Below are 22,799 nucleotides of genomic sequence, written 5' to 3'. Positions count from 1 at the left end.
TCGAACACGCCCGAGTGTGATTTCCGCCGAGTGTGTAAAAGTGCGCCGCGACGAACACCAAAGCGACGACAGCGCCCGGCCGGGTGTGGCAATGCGCCGAATTAAATACGTAATTATTATGTTCAAATCAAAAACAACCAATTTAATAACAATTTAAAACATAATTAATTTAAGGGAAATCATGTCTAATTATTGTATAATCATATATTGTGTAACATGTCTTTTAAGCCCAAAACTGGCCGGATCTGTTTTCCGCACTCCACGCGTTTAGGCGCGAGGCCGCAGGGCGGTCTCGAACTCAGTTACCATCGGGAGCTCGCAGGGGTCGGACGCTCCGCGAACGTCGAGCCATCAACTTTCGCGCTACATCCACATATCAGCAATAGTGTAAGTTTTAAAATCCTTCTTCCAGCTCGGCGCCGACCCCACCCAGTCGCACGATATTTCGTGCGACTTGTAACTAATTAAATTTATCCCAACAGGGAACTTTACATTTTCTACGTGATTTCGTGTCCAGAGATTAAGGACAGCGTAATTGTGTTACGCAGTTTCAGCTGCACAGCCAATTAATTGTTATCATCGACGACTCTTAGCAACGTGTGGCGAGTTCTTACTCGCTAACTTTCGCCTTTTAATTTTCATCGTCTGTAAATGTGTCACTTGTAACATGCAATCTAACCAATTATCTTCTGATTAATAAGTGACTGTAACATGTATGATTCCAGCGTACCGGGTTACGTACTTTCTCGGGACCTTAATATTTCGCCATAGGTTAGATTGCAAATAACTTTGGAACGTCCGTTTGTATGTGCTGTTTTCAATGCTAACATAACTGCCTGTAGAAGTTCTTGCAGCACAGGAGGTCTGTGGCTATCCACCAAGCCATTCACATTTATAATCGGCCACTGTATAAGTCCGTGTACACCATTTGGCAACCTATCCTGGTCGCGCGTACCGTTTACGTAGAAAGATACGCGTGTCGCAGCGGTTAGACAACAGAAGCGGCCAGTACCTGGACCAATAAGTGTATCGGTTCTAAATAAAGTGCAGTGTATAAGGCGTCCTGGGTGGCCTGAACAGCCCGGGTAGGTTTCGAACATCGACGTGCTCCTGCCTGCAGCCACGAGGCCGAACCCCCGTTAAAACCCCTGAGATCACTTTCAACATTAATAATCAATTTAAAAACTTAGACAGGCAGCGGGAGTGGCGTCAGTCTCTTCTCACAGTCCAAGAGCAGACTGACTGCAGTATCCCTACTTCCTGTCAACCTCGTGCGCACTATTCTAGCATGCACACACAACTTGAAAACTGGGCAGCATAAACAATTAAACAAAACTAAATTTGACGCCACTCCCGCTGCCTGTTTTAGTTTTTTAATTGAATATTAGCGTTGTAAAAGATCTCAGGGGTTTTAACGGGGGTTCGGCCTCGTGTCTGCAGGCAGGAGCGCGTCTCGGTTCGGAAATTACCTGGGCTGTTCAGGCCACCCAGGACGCCTTGTAAATGAATGGTAAACGAGTTACAGGACACTGCACTTTATTCAGTATTGATACACTTATTCGTCCCGATACTGGCCGCGTCCGTTGTCGGACCGCTGTGACACGCGTATCCCTGAACGTAACGGCGCGCGCGACCAAGATAGATTGCAAAGTAATATCGACAAGCTGAAACGGTGGATTCTCGTCCCTATGAAAGGTTTGCCAGATAGTCATGGAACTGGCGTTGCCACAACTTAGGTTGACATGTAAATACGTAGAGAAGTTCCTATGTTCAGGATTGTTTGCAGTCTAGCCTGCGACGAAATATTAATGTCTCTAAAACTACGTGGACACGCCAGCTGGAGACGTACACGTAAAAGTCTCTTGGAAATGAAAGTTATTTAGTTAAAATACACGTTACAAATTACACGTTTAGAATGATGATAATTAAAAAGCGAAAGTTAGTCAGTAGCATACAACACTCGTTACAAAAAGCCTACGGTAATAACAATTAACTGGCTATGAAGCCGAAAACTGCGTAACACTATACGCTGTCCTTAAACTGGACATGATATTACGTAGAACATGAGAGAATTCCCTGTCGGGATAAAAATTGATAAGTTACGAGTCGCACGAAATATCGTGCGACTGAGGTGGGGTCGGCGCCGATCAAGTTAAAGAATTTTAAAAGACTTACACTATTGCTGATATGGAGATGAAGCGCGAAAGTTGATGGCCCGACGTTCGCGGAGCGCCCGACCCCTTCGAGCTCCTGATGGTAACTGCGTTCGAGACCGCCCTGCGGCCTCGCGCCTAAACACATGGAGCGCGGGAAAACCGACCCGGCCAGTTTTGGACTTATGCTTATAAAACAATTAGACATAATTTCCCTTACATGAATCCTCTTTTAAATTGTTATTAATTTAGTTGTTTTAATTTGACAGAATAATTATATAATGAATTAGGCGCATTGCCACACCCGGCCGGGCGCTGACGTCGCTTTGGTGTTCGTCGCGGCGCACTTTCACACACTCGGCGGACATCACGCTCGGGCGTGTTCGGCGCACTTAAGAGAAAGTGTTGTTGTGACATAACGGCCTGTGCGAACCAGAGGGAGCACCGGTGGTCGGCGTCAAATTGTTAGAATAAATTTAACAATATTATTAAAATTAAGTTCATATAAATGCTAATAATGTAAACCTAATTACAATTAATAATCACATTTTTCAGCATTCAGTATTCGCTGGTTGCACTAACATGCACTACTAGCTGTTCATGTTAGGTGACGAAATTCTATCAATAAAATAAAGAGTAATTAAATAAAGATAATAAAGAGAAATAAAGAGTATTACACGGTTGCATGTCAAGCCAGTCAGTCATAAATAATGTTAGCTGATGCCTTTACCACACTAGCATCACTAGTCACAATGACAGAAGGTGGTAGGCCTTAGTGTTTTCGTTTGAATATTTTAAAGTCCTTATTTATGTTTTCAACAAAAAAAAAATTAAAAATAGATAACTAAATATTTTCTTTCTTTTTGTTTCTATTATTACCAAAAAGTGGTTTCATGTACATAATATAGTATTAATAGTTTCTGAAATTGGTGAATGCTATTTAATCGTCAATTTTATTAATTTTTAATACAAGTTTTAGACATATATGTTTTCATAGTTAATTTTCCAACCGCATGGTAGTGCTAGTGTACTTTAATTTGTTTTCTGCTTTAAGAAATAGGTTTTTACTTTCAATACAACTTATTTTTCTGTGCAATAGAATTGATGTTTATTGTATTTATACTGGTATTGTGAAATTGTATGCTGACTGGTTATTATTATGAAGTTTGTTTGTAGTTTTTATTTTTTAAAACGACTAGAGCTATTTAGTACTGAGCGAATTATTAGTAACAATCTGAGTGTTTATTTTTAATTTTGGTTTTTCTAAAGATACGACAAATACAAAGGGAAGGAACATTAGGAATAAAAATCTGACTTGATGCATGTACTTTATATTATTTGTGGCAGTAGGATACTTTGATTTAAATGAAAATGGCTTCCAACTTGAACACCTCCAAAATACCGATACAGGAAACGTCAAAATCTCCGCAACACCAACATAAAATGCCGGCATTCGAACCTTTGGATAAACCTAGCAATACTCTTAAGGTTAGTAAACGTTTTTATTTTTCTGCACCTGGTAGACCCGTCTGCATTGATCAGAGTGTTTACAGAAAGGGGTAAGTTTATAATTTAAAGGCTATCCTGTAGGAAAAAAAAAATCTAATTTGTATTTATTGTAGCTTATTGTTTGCAATAGGTAATAAGGTTGGATGATATTCTTGTAGAAATTATTCAGAAGGGAACCAATTATATTTTTGAGTCATAGTTCAATTAGTTTATAAGTAGTGGACAGTTTTAATGCCTGGTTTGGTTAGGTTAAGTTAGCCACATTACAAATAATGTAATAACATTAGAATGGTCAGTTGGGTTAGGTTAGATACATTAAAAAAACTTTCAAGTTGTGTGGATATTTGTTTGGGTAATGCTAGTGGTAATACTGAAGAAATGCCACTTTTATAAAAAAAATTAAAAAAATGCTTTTTTACTTATTGACAATTTTTGCAATCATTCTCTAAGAGGGGATTTTGATACTTCAAGTAGTTGACCTGTAGTTTACAAGGTAATTATCGGACGTCGTGGCTTTTTAGAACGGTAGGTAAGGAAAAACATAGGAAAATATGGTTTTCACACACTAAAATTACTCCGAAGAGATGGTTTCATAATTTCTACTGGTTTGTAAAGAAATTGAAATTTTACATTGCAATACCTGTGCTTTTACGATGCCGATGCCATTCATTGTTTAGCTACGATACATAGGAATACATGTTTCACGGGTTTTACTATAAACATAGGAAAACCCTAACAAGGAGGAAAAAGAACTTTTGCGGGTGGTTCGTAAATTATCTGTTAAGTAGAATTCATTCCAATGATAATTTATTAACAAGCCCAATAACACACACACGTATTTCATTGAACCTCAAACTGACATGTGTCGTAAATAAGCCGGGTCCTTGTGATGTCGAATGGCTGATACATGATCCCACTGCAACACAAGACAGACGAATTAACACTCTGTGAATAATTATGAAACATGTACAAACCAAATAGCCTTAATTCTGTCGAGGCGTGATCTCGTCACAGCCTACGACCAGTATGCCGTCAATCTAACCTGCAGAGGCTTGAAAAATACAAAGTGTTAGTCACAACGAACATTCATAACCTTAATAGGTAACTAATTCTCTTATCATTAACTCCAGTTCCTTAGTCCATGTACATTGTACTTTACAGGTGGTTACATTTATTTCTTTAACCTTATTTTAGCACACAACCCTTGGTTAAGATTAACAACAGGGTCATTCCATACCAAATCAACCAAAAAAATCTATTTTTGACACCCACCGTCTCAGATTTTGACGAATCTTGGCATGGTTGTTCAATTTATTGATGTAAGTAACCATACCAATTTGTTTTGCTCTATCTCTAGTGGTTTAGATTTTACAACCCCTTAAAGTTTATGGATTATTGGAATTTTAATCATCTAGCCGCCGTTAACTAGATGTGTTGTCCGATGGAAAAAAATTCATATTTTTTTTATTTACTAACCATTTTGTTTGAAAAAATTTTTAAGTGTGGATCAATGTAGCAGGAATAATATACAAAATGAACAAAACTACTAAGTGTTTATTTGGAACCATAAAAAAAATCTCAAAGTGTAATTTTTATGATTATCGAAACAAAATGTAGAGTTTTACGGAAAATGGTAAATCCCATAAAGGGAAAAGGATAATCATTAAATCTCTGTTTTGTTATTGTTCTAAAAGATATGTTCTACCCCATTAAACAGTAAGATTCGTGGTTTCTTTACTCCTTTGATAATTTTTTTCACTTCAAAACACTAAAATGAGTTAATTATTGGTAAATATATAGAGAAACGGTATATGCGAAAAAAAATGCTAAAAATCCGAAAATACTTTTATTATATGCTCTTTCACTTCCTCTTTTCAAAACAACCGGCACAGATAAGAAATTCCAAATACTTTAGGAGATTTTTTTTTTTTTAATTTTGCAATACAAGACCTGTGCAACCATTGGAACATCACAATTTTTGTTATTTTGCTGTGTGTTCGTGAATGCGTAATTAATAAAATGGTCGATTAGGTCAGGTCAGTTACATTATTAATACTTTCAAACTAAGCCGACATTAAAAATAACGTGAATTAATTTTAATGGCTGTTTAGTTTTAAAATATTTATAATGTAACTGACCTGACCAAACAAACCGGTGACAAAGGATGAACAGTAGGAACTAAAATGGTCGATTAGGTCAGGTCAGTTACATTAAAAATACTTTCAAACTAAGCGGACATTAAAAATAATGTAAATTCATTTCATTGGTTGTTTATTTTAAAGTATTTATAATGTAACTGACCTGACCAAATAAACCGGGACAAAGGATGAACAGTAGGAACTCACGTAATATTTTTTTTACTTATTACTTGCGCAACAAATCCAAATAACAAAAATAAAACATTAAAATTTGAAACGTTAAAAACTCACCTAAGTTAGAGGTGGGTACAATTCCTTTGCCATTAGTAGAAAATGATTTAGTCGTTCACCTACGTCGCGGGGAAAAAAAAAAAAATCATTCTCGTAAACAAGAAACAATGGAGGCCGCATGAATGCAAGGTATTGTGATAAAAATTCGATATCTCCTAAAGTATTTGGAATTTATTATCTCCGCCGGGTTTAATGAAAAGAGGAAGTTAAAGAGCATAGAATAAAAGTATTTTCGGAATTTTGAATTTTTTTTAACAAATATCGCCGAACTATGAAAATTAAAAATTTCGATATCTCCTAAAGTATTTGGAATTTCTTATCTCCGCCGATTGTTTTGAAAAGAGGAAGTGAAAGAGCATATAATAAAAGTATTTTTGGATTTTTAGCATTTTTTTTCCATATACCACTACTCTACATATTTACCATATTATTTAATTTTGATTATAAAGCTGCTTTGGCCGCTATTTGCCTGACTGTGTTTCTGAATTATAAATAGATGATTAAAATACCATATTTTCCATTTGGTATCCCACACGCTTTTTTATAAAATAAATTACCTTACTTGCTGCTTCCTGTTTCCCATGCTGTCAAAGCCCTGCATTCGTGCCATGACACCATCCTGTTCCTTTTCCACTTGCAAATACGTAAACAACTGTCAGTGTAGTTTACCTATTTTTTTGTGTTTGTGCCTGGCTTCGGACTTCACACACCCCTTCCCTTGTCTTCTGTGCTCACCCTCTTCCAGATCCATATGCAAGATCTTCCCAGGAGATAAGCATGAAGGCCAGCATCTGATACAATCCGTGCATAGAGAGAGAACAAGGCGGGCTGTGTGTGACCTTGTGCATGTCCAAACCTGCCTTCCCCTCACAGCAGCATTATTTAATATAGCTTCCACGTCAGTCCGTCACAGGAAGTTGCCATGAAAGAAGTAAGATTGGTGCTTATACATAACAGTCAATTAAGCATTTCAGTAAATGAGTGTTATTGATAGTATTTATGTGTTTTTATTAAAGTAAGTGAGTACCAAAGTGCATTGTTGTTATGTTTTGTTGAACAATGGAGAAAAAGTGCAGTGTTGGAGAAACTACTGAAAGTGATTGCCATCTGTTACACTTTGTCAAGGACAAGTCTATACAAGGTATTGAAAAACTTTCTGAAGAAGATTTGAATCTTTTGACATTAAGATGTGAATCCAACAAGTTAACAACTGTTTGCCTTCACCATGAAAGTGTGTTTTTAAAGAAGTATGAATTTTTACAAAAGGTGTGTTGTGATCCTTTCAAAAGACATAAAACTGTTATTAAAATAGCACTTCGTGTTTTAACTGTATAGCAGAGTAGAATCATCTTATCAAATGGGTACAAGGTTAAACCTGGTCAGAAACTTTGTGCGTTTTGCAGGAATAAACTTTGCAGGAATAAACTTTTAAAAGATAAAGAAGCTGACAAGGTTGAAAGTAATGATGAGCACGAGAATGGACAAACAAAGGATATAGGACTAACATTTAGAGATGAACTAAACCAACTTCAAAAGAATACTGTAATTGACGAGCTAAATTGCTCATTTCATGAAATTGGATGTTCACCAATGAAATTACATGCACTTGGTCATCATAGCAAATCAAGTTATGCTAAAGAAAAGCTACAAAAAGTTCATGAAAAAGTAAAATCAAAAATTGAAACTGTTCTTGAAGTTGATCTACCACATAAAAAAAAACTTGTTGGAAAAAAGTATGTTGCAGAACAGTGAAGACATGGATAAACTAGTGAACATTATTAAAAAGGAAATTATAGGTGCATCAAGAAAAAAACACATTCAAATGTTAACAATACCAGCTTCTCTGTTGTGGTCAAGAAAAGAAATAAAAGAAACTTTTAACACATCTGATTATTCTGTTCGTAAGGCTCAACATGTGTTTAAAGACAAGGGTTTTTTTAGGCGAACCAGACCCTAAGCAAGGAAAACAGCTAAGCATTGAAACTATTGATTTAGTGAAACAATTTTATCAGAGTGATGAACATTGTAGAATTCTGCCAGGGATGAAGGATGTCGTGAGTATAGGAAAAAAGGTTTATGAGAGAAAGCGTTTGATTTTGTGTATGTAATCTTTCTGAGCTATACTCAAGTTTTAAATGGGAGCATCCTCATTTGAAAATAGGTTTTTCAAAATTCTGTTTCTTGAGACCTAAATGGTGCGTTTTAGCTGCCTCTATTGGCACATACTTAGTATGCGTGTGCACAATACACCAGAATGTTATTTTATTGATTCATGGAGCCGGTATAGAGGAAGATTACAAAGAACTGATATTGCTCATGGTTTGTGAAGGAGTAACAAGATAATGTATGTTAAGGCATTGTGACAAATGTTCATCAAAAGATAACCTTGTCCATTTTTTACAGACAAAGTTTAAAGAATATGACAATGAAGACGTTATTGAGTTCAGTCAGTGGGTTTCCACAGATCGAACTGAAATGATAAGGTGTTCCAGCTCTGTTGTTGAATTTATAGAAACATTAGTTGAAAAACTAAACAAATTAATAATTACCTCATTCTTACATTGCCAAATCACAAGCATCTACTTTAAAAATTTTAAAGGAAACAGCTCTTTCCAATGTAGCTGTAATTTCAATGGACTTCAGTGAAAATTATGCTTTCACAATACAAGAGGAAGCCCAAGGTTACCACTGGACTTCAGATTCATGCACTATTCATCCGGTAATCATTGACTGCAAGGATGCAATTGGCAACAAGCTTGTTCTACCTGTTTGCATCATATCTGATGACCTCAAACATGATGTAAGTATGGTGTACGGAATCTAAAAAACTATGACTGCCTTTTTGAAAGATAACCACCCACACATTAAAGAGATTCATTACTTTAGTGATGGGTGAGCAGCACAATATAAAAATAAATACAACTTCGTAAACCTGTGTCTACATGAGAGAGATTTTTTACTGAGAGCTCAGTGGTCATTTTTTGCGACCAGCCATGGCTAAACGGAATGCGACGGAATAGGAGGTACTGTAAAACGCATAGCTCAGAGGGAAAGTCTTAAATGACCTCTGGAAAAACAAATTATAACAGTGGCTGAACTGTTTGACTTCTGCAAGACCAGAATTGAAAATATCAGTTTCCATTTTATTACTAAAGAAGCAGTTAAATTGACTCGTCTTGCTATGGAAAGTCGCTTCAAAGATGTTCAAACTATTCCAGGGACAAGATCATTTCACAAATTTCAGCCACAAAATGATTCACAAACAATTGAGGCTCGAAGAATTAGCAAGGATGAAAAAGCACCTATTGTTTTTAATTTATTTAGCATTCAGCAAAACTATCTCGTGAAATAAGAAGATTTGTACCCTGGATGTTTTATTGCTTGTGTTTATGACAGATTCTGGTACTTTGGCATGGTGAATGAGATAAATGCTGAACAACAAGATGTCACGGTACAGTTTCTTCATCCCCGCGGACCATCACCATCCTTTTTTTGGCCCAAGAAATAAGATACATGTGCTGTGCCCATTCCTCATATTATTGCTATGGTGGAACCGCCAAAAACAATGACTGGAAGAACCTATCAGTTTTCACAAGAATGTATGACAAATATCCAATCAAAATTTGACAATCTAGAAGAATTTTGAACTACAATGACCTAACAGTGTTACAACCGCAATAACTGTAAGCCTTAATAACATAGGAGTATTGCATGTGTAAGTAAACACACTAATGTTTTATGTACTGTAATTTAATAATTATATTTAAATTGAACTGCAATCTCATTACTGAGGTCAGTTCTGTTCGTATTTGTGAGTGTAAAGGGAACAGGTTGATGTCATGGCAGGAATGCAGAATTTGACAGCATGGGAAACAGGAAGCAGCAAGTAAGGCAATTTATTTTATAAAAAGGTGTGTGGGATACCAAAATGAAAATATGGTATTTTAATCATCTGTATATAATTCAGAAACACATGCAGGCAGGCAAATAGCCCCGCTTTTTAACCAAAATTAAATAATTAACTGATTTTAGTGTTTTGAAGTGAAAAAAATTATCAAAGGAGTAAAAAAACACGAATCTTACTGTTTAATGTGGTAGAACATATCTTTTAGAACAAAAACAAAACAGAGATTTAATGATTATCCTTTTCCCTTTATGAGATTTACCATTTTCCGTAAAACTCTACATTTTGTTTCGATAATCATAAAAATTACACTTTGAGATTTTTTTATGGTTCCAAATAAACACTTAGTAGTTTTGTTCATTATTTATATTATTCCTGCTACATTGACCCAAACTTAAAAATTTTTCAGACAAAATGGTTAGTAAATAAAAAAAATGAATTTTTTCAATCAGACAACAAATTTAGTTAATGGCGGTCAGATGATTAAAATGCCAATAATCCATAAACTTTAAAGGGCTGTAAAATATAAACTATTAGAGATAGAGCAAAACAAATTGGTATGGTTACTTACATCAATGAATAGAACAACCATGCCAAGTTTCGTCAAAATCTGAGACGGTGGGTGTCATGGTGTGGTTGAACTGACATGGAATGACCCAACACCCACATTAATACAACGTAACATAGCATGAGACTATGTCTATACAATCAGTTTTATGCTTCTATTCCGCCGCTACCACGTGAAGCCTCCTACACATTGCTTCCGTAACACGTAATTCTTATCGTGCGCGCCATCCCTTGTGTCCGCAAATAGTCATGCCGTATGTACTATCTTCGGGTCGTTATGGCTACGATTCTTCATTACATTCTGTGGTGAGTTAAGGTCCGTATAGTTTTTAAGTGACGTGATTGGGTCGTGATAGTTTTGCTACACCAGCTCGCTCGGCCCTCACGGAAGTTGCTATCGCGCGCCCTCTTGGCCTGGTAGTTGGACCTTCGAATTTAGTTAATAACCACTCTGAAGAATTTTATGCCAAAAACAGCGCCGCTTCTTCTTAACTGTCTAAATTCCTGTTTACAACTTGAAGAGGTCTCACCCAGTCAAAGTCTTCTTGGTCCTCTGGCGGCAGTGGTATTTTGACGGTGTAGGCCGGCGAGCGGTGTCGGAGCAGCTTGGCAGCCTGCCCGCTGATGTCCAGTTGTTCTGCTCATTGGTTGACTTGGCGCATGCCCTTTTATACGCGCTGACTCCCCTGACGAGCTGGAAGAAGAACAGTCTCGTCTATTTGGGGGAAGCCAGCCCAACTTCCGTTTCCTCCAGATCCGCGCGCAGCTGACGGCGCACGAACTCGTCCGACAACGGCCGACCTCCTTCCGCAGGGTTTGAACGGCCGCACGCTCATTGTTGCGCAGGTGGTATTCATTGACAAGTCAGGGGCACTAACCTTTGCATGTGTACGCAGGTACACACGGTACACATGTTTTCCATATTTAGAGATGTTCCTAAATCAACCCTGAATGGAAGGTTTCTTAATTCCTACTGGTTTGTGAAAAAATAACAGTTTACAGCCTACACTACAATACATATGTATTCATGCAATTGCTGACATTCATTGTTTACTCGTGTGGGTTTTTAAAAAATTTTTTTGTTGGAGAACTTTAATCAATGTATGTGTTGTAATAATGAAACTTGTATTGTAATTGTAAGGAATTTTTAATGCTTATATTTCAGGTTTGTTTATTTATTAGAATAAGTAATTGTATTAGGAAATATTTGTTTTGTTCCATTGCATTTAAAGTACGTTATATATTGAGTCACATTGTAATAAATGAGTCTAACGGGAGACAAAAATTTGAATTGAATTGTTAACGTTTTTCATTTTCTGTGAGGAATACGTGCTATTCACTGAAGTAGCTGACACGTTGAATTTTTCAGTCTTTCCAGGGAATTCTTTGTGTACAACCGTTGTATATTCTGTGTTGGATATGGCTGGTGTTTCATGTATCCAAGTTTATCCCTGGATCATGAAGGCTTGATCCTGATGGCTTGATCCTGTGGTACATGATGCTTGTTTTAGTTCAGTATGTCAGATGATCATGCATATAAAAGAAATTGCAAAATAAGGAAGAATTATGATTGTAGGTTGATAAAAAAAAAATCATTTTTTTTCAATGTATGATCATAATTCATTATTATATAACAATATTTTTTTTTATGTACAGAATATTCTGACGTAGTGAGTTAAAACAGCATCAGGATCTTTTGACGTACTGAATTAAAACAGCAAGCATCATGTACCACATGATCTAGGCATCAGGATCATGTCATCAGGATCTTTCGACGTACTGAATTAAAACAGCAAGCATCATGTAGCACAGGATCAAGCCTTCAGGATCCAGAGGTAAACTTCAATATATGAAATAGAAGAAATTGTATTTTTAATCCTCCAAAGTTGGCTAAAGTTGTGCTAGACAAAGAGATACGTACATGATTGCGGGTAAACAATGATTGGTGGCTGCAGTGTGAAAATGCAGGTATTGTAATGTAAGCTTTAAACTGTTATTTTTCACAAACCAGTACGAATTAAGAATCCATGTTTTCAGGGTAAATGTAGGGACGTCTTTAGTACTCGAAAAACATATTTCAGTTTTTATTTACTTTTCGTTCCATGAAGTCGCAATGTCCGAGGTTGGCATAGTAATGTAAGCTATAAACAACTATTTTTCAAAAAACTAGTAGGAATGAAGAAACCATCCCGTCAGGGTAAATTTAGGGATGTGTGTAGAGTGTAAAAGTGAGGTTTTCCATTTTTTTTACTTCTCATTCTAAAAAGCCTCAATGTCTGATAAATACAGTTTACAATTTTAATGAGTAGTTAGGTTAGATTAGATTTGGTACATTACAATTTGTGATTTTGTGAAAATGGTTGGCTGGGTTGGGTTAAGCTACTTTTAGAATACGTACTTTAAATTATTGTTGATAGTTGGTTAGGGTAGCTATGTTAAAAATTCTGTGAAAGCATGTAAAAAGTTTGTTTTGTTAAGTTATTTACATTAAGAATACTATAAAATAATCTCAATTGGTTATGTTAAGTTTGCTACATATTTTAAATTGGTAACTCCTTACCAACCGTTGAAATGATTGTAGGCTACAGTTTTTTCAATATAGGTACATAGACTAAGTGTTCCTGTTATTACACTTTTGAGAGATTCCATGTTTGATCAATAAAAATTAGTAAATTTTTGATCTCACGAGTTCAGTTTTGTATGAAATAAAAGACATACCTATATGACAAGGTTAGTTATTGTGCCAAATATCATATTTTTATTTTCAAAATTGTTTAAGATGCTAACATAATATAAATCAACCTTTTCATAAAAAATGACACACAGTCTTAAATGGCTGCAACTTTTCCCTAATTGTAGTAGAGCAAAAGTTCAAAAACCATTGAAAAGCTAATAAAAGCAGGTTTTTATGGGTATTCTACATGGCCTACTTGCGATGGATTACCATTTTAAAGTCATTTGCTGTAACTTTTGACCTTGAATATCTCAAAACATGCTACCTCAGAAAATTATTAAAAAAATATATAAATATTTTATAGCTACACTTTTCTTCTACCCATGTGCCAAGTATAAATCTGGCACTGCAGTGGCAAGGTAGTGCTGAAGTAACTTAATCCTTTAGTAAGGCATGGAGATATATGTAAAGTACATATAACTGTTTTTCAGGTGCATATATGTAATAATTTCACAAATATTTGTTGTTTAGAAGAAGGTTGTAGTTATAAAATATATATTTTTTGATAATTGTCTGAGCTAGCGTGTTTTGTGATATTCATTGTCAAAAGTTACAGTGAATGAATAACATTGAAATGGTTGAAATATAATTTTTATGTCTGTATTATGGAAATGTTTGAAAATAAAAATCTGAAAATTACTTATCTTTATGTATCCTTTGTACCAAATTTCATTGTAATCAGAATTGGTGAGGTCAACAAGGTAATTGAACTGACACAAAATTGCTGTTTTGTTGTTATATGTAACTAGCTGCCCGACCCGTCTTCGCACGGCTATACTAACTGAAAAAAATTAAGCCACATCTCCCATTTACAGTAATGGTAAATAAAAAAAAATCAGTAAAAATTTATTGCAATGCTGTATGATGTACAGAAGGGAAAATGAATAGCACCGATGGTTTCCCGACTCGTGCACGCAACGTACAACTGATGTACCCGTACTTCGCTACGGCAGTCTACAGCCAGATCACTCTTGCGCCGCTCATTATACATGCCCCTCCTTGTGGGTACGCCACTGCCGCGCGATGCCCGTTGCCATGGAGATGCAAAAGGCATAAACAATGCAAAATCCTGTTCTCATGCAGACAAAGTACCCACTGTTGCCTTGTTTTAACCACCCATGGGATCTAATTTTCGGAAAATGTCATCCTGCGTAACATAAGGAACTTTACTGTGAAGTTTCAAGTCTGTAAAATATATATACTTGAAGAAAAGGGCAATAAAAAAACAAATCAAACACAGAGAGAGGGAAAAAAAAACAATAGTTTAGGTTTGCAATTTAAAGTGATAAAAAGTATTTAAATACTAATTGAACTCTTATGAGGGTACTGATTGCTTCGTTGTTAATATCACAGGGGTGTTTTTTACTTGTATGGGAAAATTAAGAATGATAAGGCATCTAGTGCGTGGCAACAATGTTAATAGGCAATAGGAAATAAACTTCTAGCGCCTGCTGCATTGTCAACACACACTTCGTACGTGTACTGCATGTTGTATCTAACCCCCTCCAATGCATTTGATTCTAAATTGGACTTTTAGTAAGGATCCCTAATGTTATTGATAGTATAATATAGCCAGCCTTCCTCAATAAATGTACTATCCAACACTGAAAGAATTTTTCAAATTGGACCAGTGGTTCCTGAGATTAGCGCGTTCAAACAAACAAACAAACTCTTCAGCTTTATAATATTATTATAGATATATAATGTATCTGCATTTCATCTTTATGGCATGACCTTCTATTCATTTTTCCTGTTGTAAACTATGTATACTGTTTAATTTAGTAGGTATGTTTAAAATCCTGTGCACTTGATCCTGAATGCATGATATTTTTGGTAACTTGGTATTGGAAAATGGCCTTGAAGCTAGTGAAAGTTGTGTTTCATCAAGTTCACAATGAGTAAATATGGATGTAAAATTGGTACATTTGCTCTAATATCATTGTTTCATGAATGTTGATAATTTTTCAATTAATACTTTTTTTTTAAAATTCTTTTTCCCTACAATTTTAACAGTTGGGTTAGGGTAGCTACATTTTACTTAATAAATATGTTTCAATGGTTGTTTAGGTTACTTTAAAAGCTACCTTTAATATACTGTAAATAGTTTCGATATTTGGTAGATTAGGCTAGTTAGGTAAACCTCAAGGAGTGCAGCTTTGCAAAATTGTGAATTAATAGCCATTAAAATTGAGACAAATATTGATTTTGAAAATTATAAAAAAGTTCTACAACAAACAATTTACAACAAATTAAATAATTTCCTATCAATATGTTGCTAAAGAACCAGTTTCTTCTGACTTAAAACTGTTTTATAGTACAGAGTTTCCTAGAAATCAGTTGATATAACACAATTTTCAGCAAAATTATTATTTTTTTACACAATTTCAAGGCATTATTTAGCTGACATAACCTAAACAATCTTGCACCTTCTTTTTATTACTTAAACAATAGCAAAACCAACCTCAGAAATTTACTGTTACAAATAATCTAGGAAATGTGTTTTTATACCTAACGTAAGTATTTTACAGTTAAAACCAACCTAAAGAATTTACTGTTGCAGCTAACCCTGGAATTTATTGTGTTACGTAACCTATAAAATTTATTGTATTACCTACTTAAGATATTTATTGTATTATGTAACTTAGAAAATGTATTGTTACATGTAACCTAGGAAATTTATTGTTATACTTAAATTAAGAACTTTACTATATGGCCTAACGTAGGAAATTTATTGTCCATTTCATCTGCATATCTTCAGCAAAACATTAAGTCAGCAAAACATCCAATGAAATAAGGACTCCCCAAACATAAGGTGGCATTCCCTGCCTCACATCTTGTCACACACATTCCATTCTTTGTGTGTTTGCCCTACTTTTCTGATCTTCAAAATTCATGCTACCATTTACCCGAAGGTGCACTTAGTTTTGATCAGAAAAACAGTTGTGAGCTCATCAACAGTCACTTACAGTTGTTGTTCCAGGCAGAATGTATGCTTTGATATACTTGGATGCCCCCAAAAAGCCACTGTCTCTGCATGACTCTGCCATTTTTTTCACCTTCCTTTTTGCCAAACTTTACTTTAACAATCTCTACAACAGTTCCTCATCACCCAATCTCCCTACAGTCATATTCTTACTCCATTTAATAAACACTTGGCTAAATGACCATCTAACTGTAACGTTCTTATCAATTGCATTATAATTTCCCTCAATGTATTTGCATCGCTGATGTGGAATAGTAAATAAAAAGTCATCTTTAATACCTACAGTTTCAACTGAAAGATGTCTCTGCAAAAACCATGTACCATGTCGAAATGCTTTTTTGAAATTGCATTTTACAGTTTGTAGTTTCTTCCCTACACAAAACCATTCGCTATTCTGAGCCAATTCAATAACTACCCCACATTTTGGACACTTTACTTAACTTGACAAATCACCATACTAAAGTAAATATTCGAATAAATTCCACTTTTCCACTATACTCAAAAAAAATTACAAACATTTATGGAACACCACATAACTTATTAGCATTCCTTGGCACAGTCCCTGAACCACAATGTATTTCATCCACAAAAAATGAGCGCTCTATGAAAACAACAAACCCACACCAAAAGTTCAATCATAGCTCTTAAAAAAACCCTACTACATATAACAGAATCATATATCAGAACTAAATTCCAACACTTACCCCAGTTGACTATCCTTTGTGGGAAACACATTTTCATGCTTACATGGTCACACTGCCAAACATTTCTGAACACATTTTAAGAAACTATCTTTAAAATTACATTTGTTCTGTCATAATAAATATGGCGCTAATCAATCAACAATACGTCCACTGTACCTGAAAATAAAATTTGTGTCAGCTAATAAACAACTATGAATAATGCAACACCCTTTTACACAATCATGAGGGATATTTATAGAAAATATGTACCTTTTCAGATTTTTAGAATTTTTTTTTATGTGAAGCAGCATGTATCCGTTATTAAGTACTGCTAGCTATGTTTAAAATATTGTAAAATATTGTTAAATGTTGATTAGGAATTACCTATTTTAAATGTAGTTAACCTAACCAACAGTCCACACAATTTTACAGTATGTATTTTAAATTTAGCTAACATGACTTTACCAACTTTTAACACACTCTTACTGCATTTATAATTTAGTTTACCTAACTATTAAAAGGTTAACTAACAATAAAGTATTTGACATATTGCACTGCTTTTTTATTAAATAATTTAAAAGGTCAGTTAAAAAATTAACAATTCATAATTATTTATTAATGGAAAAACCCTTCTCGTATAGTATTACCACAGTTTCTGGGTAATAAGGTAAACAATAATTAAGTGAAAGTTAGGTAAGCACATTACTAAAACATACAATCATTGTTGAAATAATAAAATTCTTGCATAATTGCATTTTTATTTCTATCTGAAACCTTTCACTTTAGTTACTTTTCACCTTATTTCTCAACAGCTTCAAAAACTTACCCTTTTTTATATTTATAATTTGTGGTTACTATGGCAATCTTTTATAAATAACTAATTCAGAAAAACATATTTATAAAATTGTGAAAAGATAAAATTCACATGGAAACAACTAGTGAAAAATACATACAACCAAACATGCCACTCACAAGCAATTAAACTAGCTAACATTCCTACAATTCAAACGCCAAACAGTTGACTAACAATATTAATTTCAGACTGTTTACTAAATGAATATACTAGATGCAGTAAAATCATTTAGAAATAATAGATATATATTACATGTATATAAATACATTTAAAATTACGCCTTTGAAATTTTAATTTTAGTTCAGTTTACTATGTGTGCAAATTTTCATAAAGACTTTGTACAAGTTGTGTTGTACAAAAATACAATAATATAATGACAACAAATTAAATAAGCAGATAAACAAATACTTTTTTCTTAATATGTGTGTATTTAAAGTTAATTATAGTTGAACTAAGTTATTAACCAATTTGAATTCTGGTAATATCTATAAGAAACTTGAGTGTCAGATCTAATGAAACTCAAAACATTTAAATTAAATAGTTCATCAAAGAAAGGTAGCTCAGTAACACATGAATCTCTTATTAGTAATATAAGGTAATTAGACAGGACTCTGGTTTGCTAGTCACGTAACTGAATTACTGTATTTAAAATCATGTAAATTCATTGGTGATTCCATTACTAGCATCAAAATATCATTGACATAAAAATATCAGGACAGATTCAATTTGGTGTGCAAATATTTTTTTATTTTTTATTTATTTGGAATTTGTCACATGCCCACCAACAGTCGTAGACTTTAGTGGTGGGCACTACATGCAATAACAGGAACACAGTTATCACTACCAGTGTATGGACTCCCACCTCCTTCGGTACCATAGGAGGAAAACATCTACAGATGGCCAGCAAACGAGAGCACTAGCAGTGATAATAACAAAACAGACAAAACACTAACAAAGGTTAAAGAACCATAACACATAAAACATATAGGTAAAATCATATTATTAAATGTTAAGAGAACAATTGAAGGAAAAATAATATAGATATGACAGACATAAATCAGAATTTATAATTAAACACTGTTGGAATTAAAATATAGATTATTGTAGTTTGTTATAAGTCTATAAATAATATCATTATTAGTATGAAGAGTACACAGAGTAGAGGGTAAGCGGGAATTGAATTGAGGAATTCTTAAGGCAGTATTGTCAAAATAAGGACATCTGAATTTATGAATGTAACAATTATGAACAAAATGGGCATCATGATAGGCCCTACGGTCTACCAGGGGTGTCCAAGTGGGGTGTGGGAGGTTCCTCGTAATAATTAAATCTATAACTTTATTTTGAATACTTTCAATTTTTTCAGTATCTGTTAAGTTGATGCCATTCCAGATAACAGAACCATATTCTAATTTTGATCTTATAAGTGCCATGTAAAGAGAGATAAGTGAGTGAGTTGGTTGCATAAGAAGTAATAAATTTTATAAGCGCTAGAGTTCTTCGTGCATAGGAATATATGTAATCTGCATGTTTATGGAAATATATTTTGAATCAAGAATGATACCGAGATCCTTTGTGTAGTGGGCTTGAGAGATAATAGAATTCGCTAATTTGTATGAATATTTAATTGGATGGTATTTCCTAGTGAAAGATATGACCTTGGTTTTATCTTTGTTGAGTTTGACCAAGTTTCTTAGACACCAATTATTAACTTTAATAATATCTTCTTGTAATAATTCAAAATCCTCTAAGGAATAAATAATTTTATAGATTTTTAGGTCATCAGCAAAAATAATGCCAGTAGAGTAGCAAAGTACTTGTGTAATGTCGTTAATAAATATATTAAAGAGAAGAGGTGAAAGAGTACCTCCCTGGGGAACACCAGAACACGCATTATACTGAGAAGATCTATGATTGTTGATCGTTACAAAAAAACTTCTGTTGGAAAGGTAACTTGAGAACCTTTTGATATAGTTTCCACAAAGACCTAAATGGGATAATTTAATAAGAAGTAAGGAATGGTCGAGGTAACAGGCATTGGCCTGACCCCTATTAGTAACTATATTATATACAGGATTAAGAAAGGTAAGAAGATTAGTGGTAGTAGACATACCAGACCTGAAACCATGTTGATTATTGGTGAGAATATTACAAAGTCGAAAATTTAAAAATTTAGCTATAATTTTTTCAAAGATTTTGGAGAACCCATTAAGTAATGATATTGGCCTGTAGTTTGAGACATCTAATTTTGAACAATTTTTATGAATAGGAATCATTTTTGCTATTTTCCAATTATTGGGAAATATATTCCATTTCAGACTGGTGTTAAAAATGTGATAAAGTAGAGGTACTAAAAGTTGGGCACAGCCTTTAAGAATAAAATTGGGAATGCCATTAGGACCTGTGGATTTTGTTGATTTTAAGTCCTTAATTGCCCAAAGTATTAGACTTGCAGAAATTTTAGGCACAGCTATAGTCTCAAAAGACTAGCATGACTATGACTTACTCAAAAGACTATGTGTAACTAATAAATCACAAACACTAAATACATTTACACTATAACTTTTACCTTAGTCCTAACGTAGTTGGAGTAATCAATCATCCCTCTTCAATTTGTAAATACCATAGTACGAAAAATCAATTTGGATCCTGTTTTAATTAATTAATGCAGATTTTCATCTGCAAAGGGTTAATAAGAAAAAACCTTTAAAGTCAGTTAGAAATGTTGGTATTAGATTATTCAATAAATTACCATCAGTTAAAAAAATTATGAACCAATATAATTTATTTAAAAAGGAATTATTTTTTTACTTATCACATAAGGCTTTTTATAATATAGATGATTATGAACAGGAGGTAGCATCGTAATTTTTTTTTTTATGTATGACTTTTCTTTTATATATAATTTCTTTTATATATAATATATAATAGGTGCTTATTCATGGAAGAGCAGCTGTTGTATTATATTATTTTAATTTTGTAATGCTTTTAATACTGTTCTTGTACCTGTTTATGTGTTTGTATTTATGTTTATTTGTAATTTTTTTGACATATTCTATACCATTGTATGGTCTATTGAATGAAATAATAAATCAAATCCTGAGCTAGGACATCAGTTCATTGCTGGAGTAGGAATTGCACTTCCTTTTTATTCTGCAAACTGGACATAAATTCTGGTAGAATTGTAGCCAATTATAGATATCTCTGTGAACTGAAATCTCAAGGTTCTGTTAGAATAGTTCAAATGTAGAAAATTAAGTCACACGAACATTATAGTGTTATATAACTTTAATTATTTAAGAAAACGTTCAAATGAATGTATTCTGTGATACTGAGGACTTGGTATTATTAAAACATTTCGTGAAGCCTTGAAGTAATTTAGTCATCCAACAAACTATCAACAATTCTAGAAATTTCTTTTATGACTTAAATATTTGTTGATTTAGATAGTCTTCTTTAAATAAATTAAATGGGGTGTTTCTTTTCTCCTATTAATGTCTATTATTCATAGTATCAATTATATCAATACCTCAGTAAAATAGTGTTACAACTCAAAATATGAGATTTTTCAGTACACTCCTTGTAGTGAATTGCTGTTTCCTTCAACTGGCTATTGTAACATGATCAGAGTTAGGTTATTATTGAAACTTTCTGAAAAGTTACATATTTTTATTTGACATGTCATAAAATGATGTTGAACAATGGTCGGTAATGCCTTTTTCTTAAATTTGTTTGAGATGTAACAGTTACACATGAACAATTAACCCTATTGTGAATATCCCACTGTGAAACAAGTGAATGCTTACAATGATAACATGACAGCAGAAAATGTGAAAACACGGTAGAGTTTATACCATAAACGCTGTAGATGAGTCATGTTAAATAGCTACTTATGGAAAGATGCCGCCAAACATTGTAGTTCCAAAAGATGCCTATAACTGCGAAGGTTTATTATCAATGCTGAAGTTAGCTGAAGGATCCATGGTTATGCTTAGGTGAAATATATCTGTCTCAGATGGGCTTGTAAATGGAACAATGGGGATTGTCAAGAAATTAGTGGCCTGCTCTTCCGAGAGAACAAATCAAAGAAGGCAAATTACCTGAATGTGTATTCGTAAAATTTGATTGGAATATTTGAAAAATATGATTGGAAGCAGAATGAAAGATGAATTTGGCTTGGTTGCTATAACTCCTGTTGTTGCAACATTTCAGGCGATTAAAGGATACGGAAATGTGTAGTGCCAAATGTTACCTTTGATTCTAAGCTGGGCAGTCACGGTGCACATGTTACAGGGCACTACACTTGATAAAGCTGTTATAGACCTAGGAAACAAGCTTTCAGTTGTGTGAAAACCTTGGAAGGAAAAGCATTGTCTGATTTAGAATAAAATAAATCATTGAGTAGGCCACACAACGAAAGAGCATTGCCAGAAATGATACGATTGCGAAGTCTAACTTTATCCTGTAATTGACATTATCCATTTTACTTGTAATATATATCAAAAATTGTATAATTCACGCTCAATAAATCAATTCACCTTTTTTATGCTGGCTAAAGAGCTGTGTTTCTGCTTAGTTCTGTAGTAAGGTACCTATAGTATTGATGTAATATCCATAATAACTCAATCTACACATTCGTGGTTTGTCGTTAACCTTCGTAGTCCCAGTCCAGTCCAGTCCAGCAAATCCTTGACCTTAGTTAGGCACCTATCTTGTTTGGGATTGTCATAAACCTAAAAATATCTCTATCACCATGATTTCATTTTAATTTTAAGGAGTTCCCGAGTGTAACCTCGAAGTACAAGGTCCAATAACAATGAAATTGAAATGGGACTACCTTGAAGCTATATTGAACCCAACGCACAAAGAATAATTAAAATTGGTTCATAAACAAGAAGTTATGCTCGAACATACACAAAAAAAAATATATATATATATACACACAAATACAGACAAATTGTGAACCCCTCCTTTTTTTTAAAGT

At 34.1% G+C, this 22,799-nt stretch overlaps 1 protein-coding gene across 4 annotated transcripts in view; it reads left to right on the top strand.

The window, feature by feature from the left end:
• The first annotated feature begins 3,225 nt into the window (after positions 1 to 3,225).
• Positions 3,226 to 22,799, top strand: part of LOC134529485 (CTTNBP2 N-terminal-like protein) — a 173,204-nt gene continuing 153,630 nt past the window's right edge. For 2 of the 4 annotated variants that reach the window (XM_063363624.1, XM_063363623.1), the window contains exon 1: positions 3,255 to 3,641. In XM_063363624.1, the coding sequence (XP_063219694.1) occupies positions 3,519 to 3,641 (123 nt within the window). In that variant the 5' untranslated portion in view covers positions 3,255 to 3,518. Of the gene's footprint in view, positions 3,642 to 22,799 lie in introns of all 4 variants that reach the window. The other 2 variants (XM_063363621.1, XM_063363622.1) reach the window with 2 other exon arrangements.

Source organism: Bacillus rossius, chromosome 2 (assembly GCF_032445375.1).
Source record: "Bacillus rossius redtenbacheri isolate Brsri chromosome 2, Brsri_v3, whole genome shotgun sequence".
Taxonomy (NCBI): domain Eukaryota; kingdom Metazoa; phylum Arthropoda; class Insecta; order Phasmatodea; family Bacillidae; genus Bacillus; species Bacillus rossius.
This window is presented reverse-complemented; position numbering and strand designations above follow the sequence as displayed.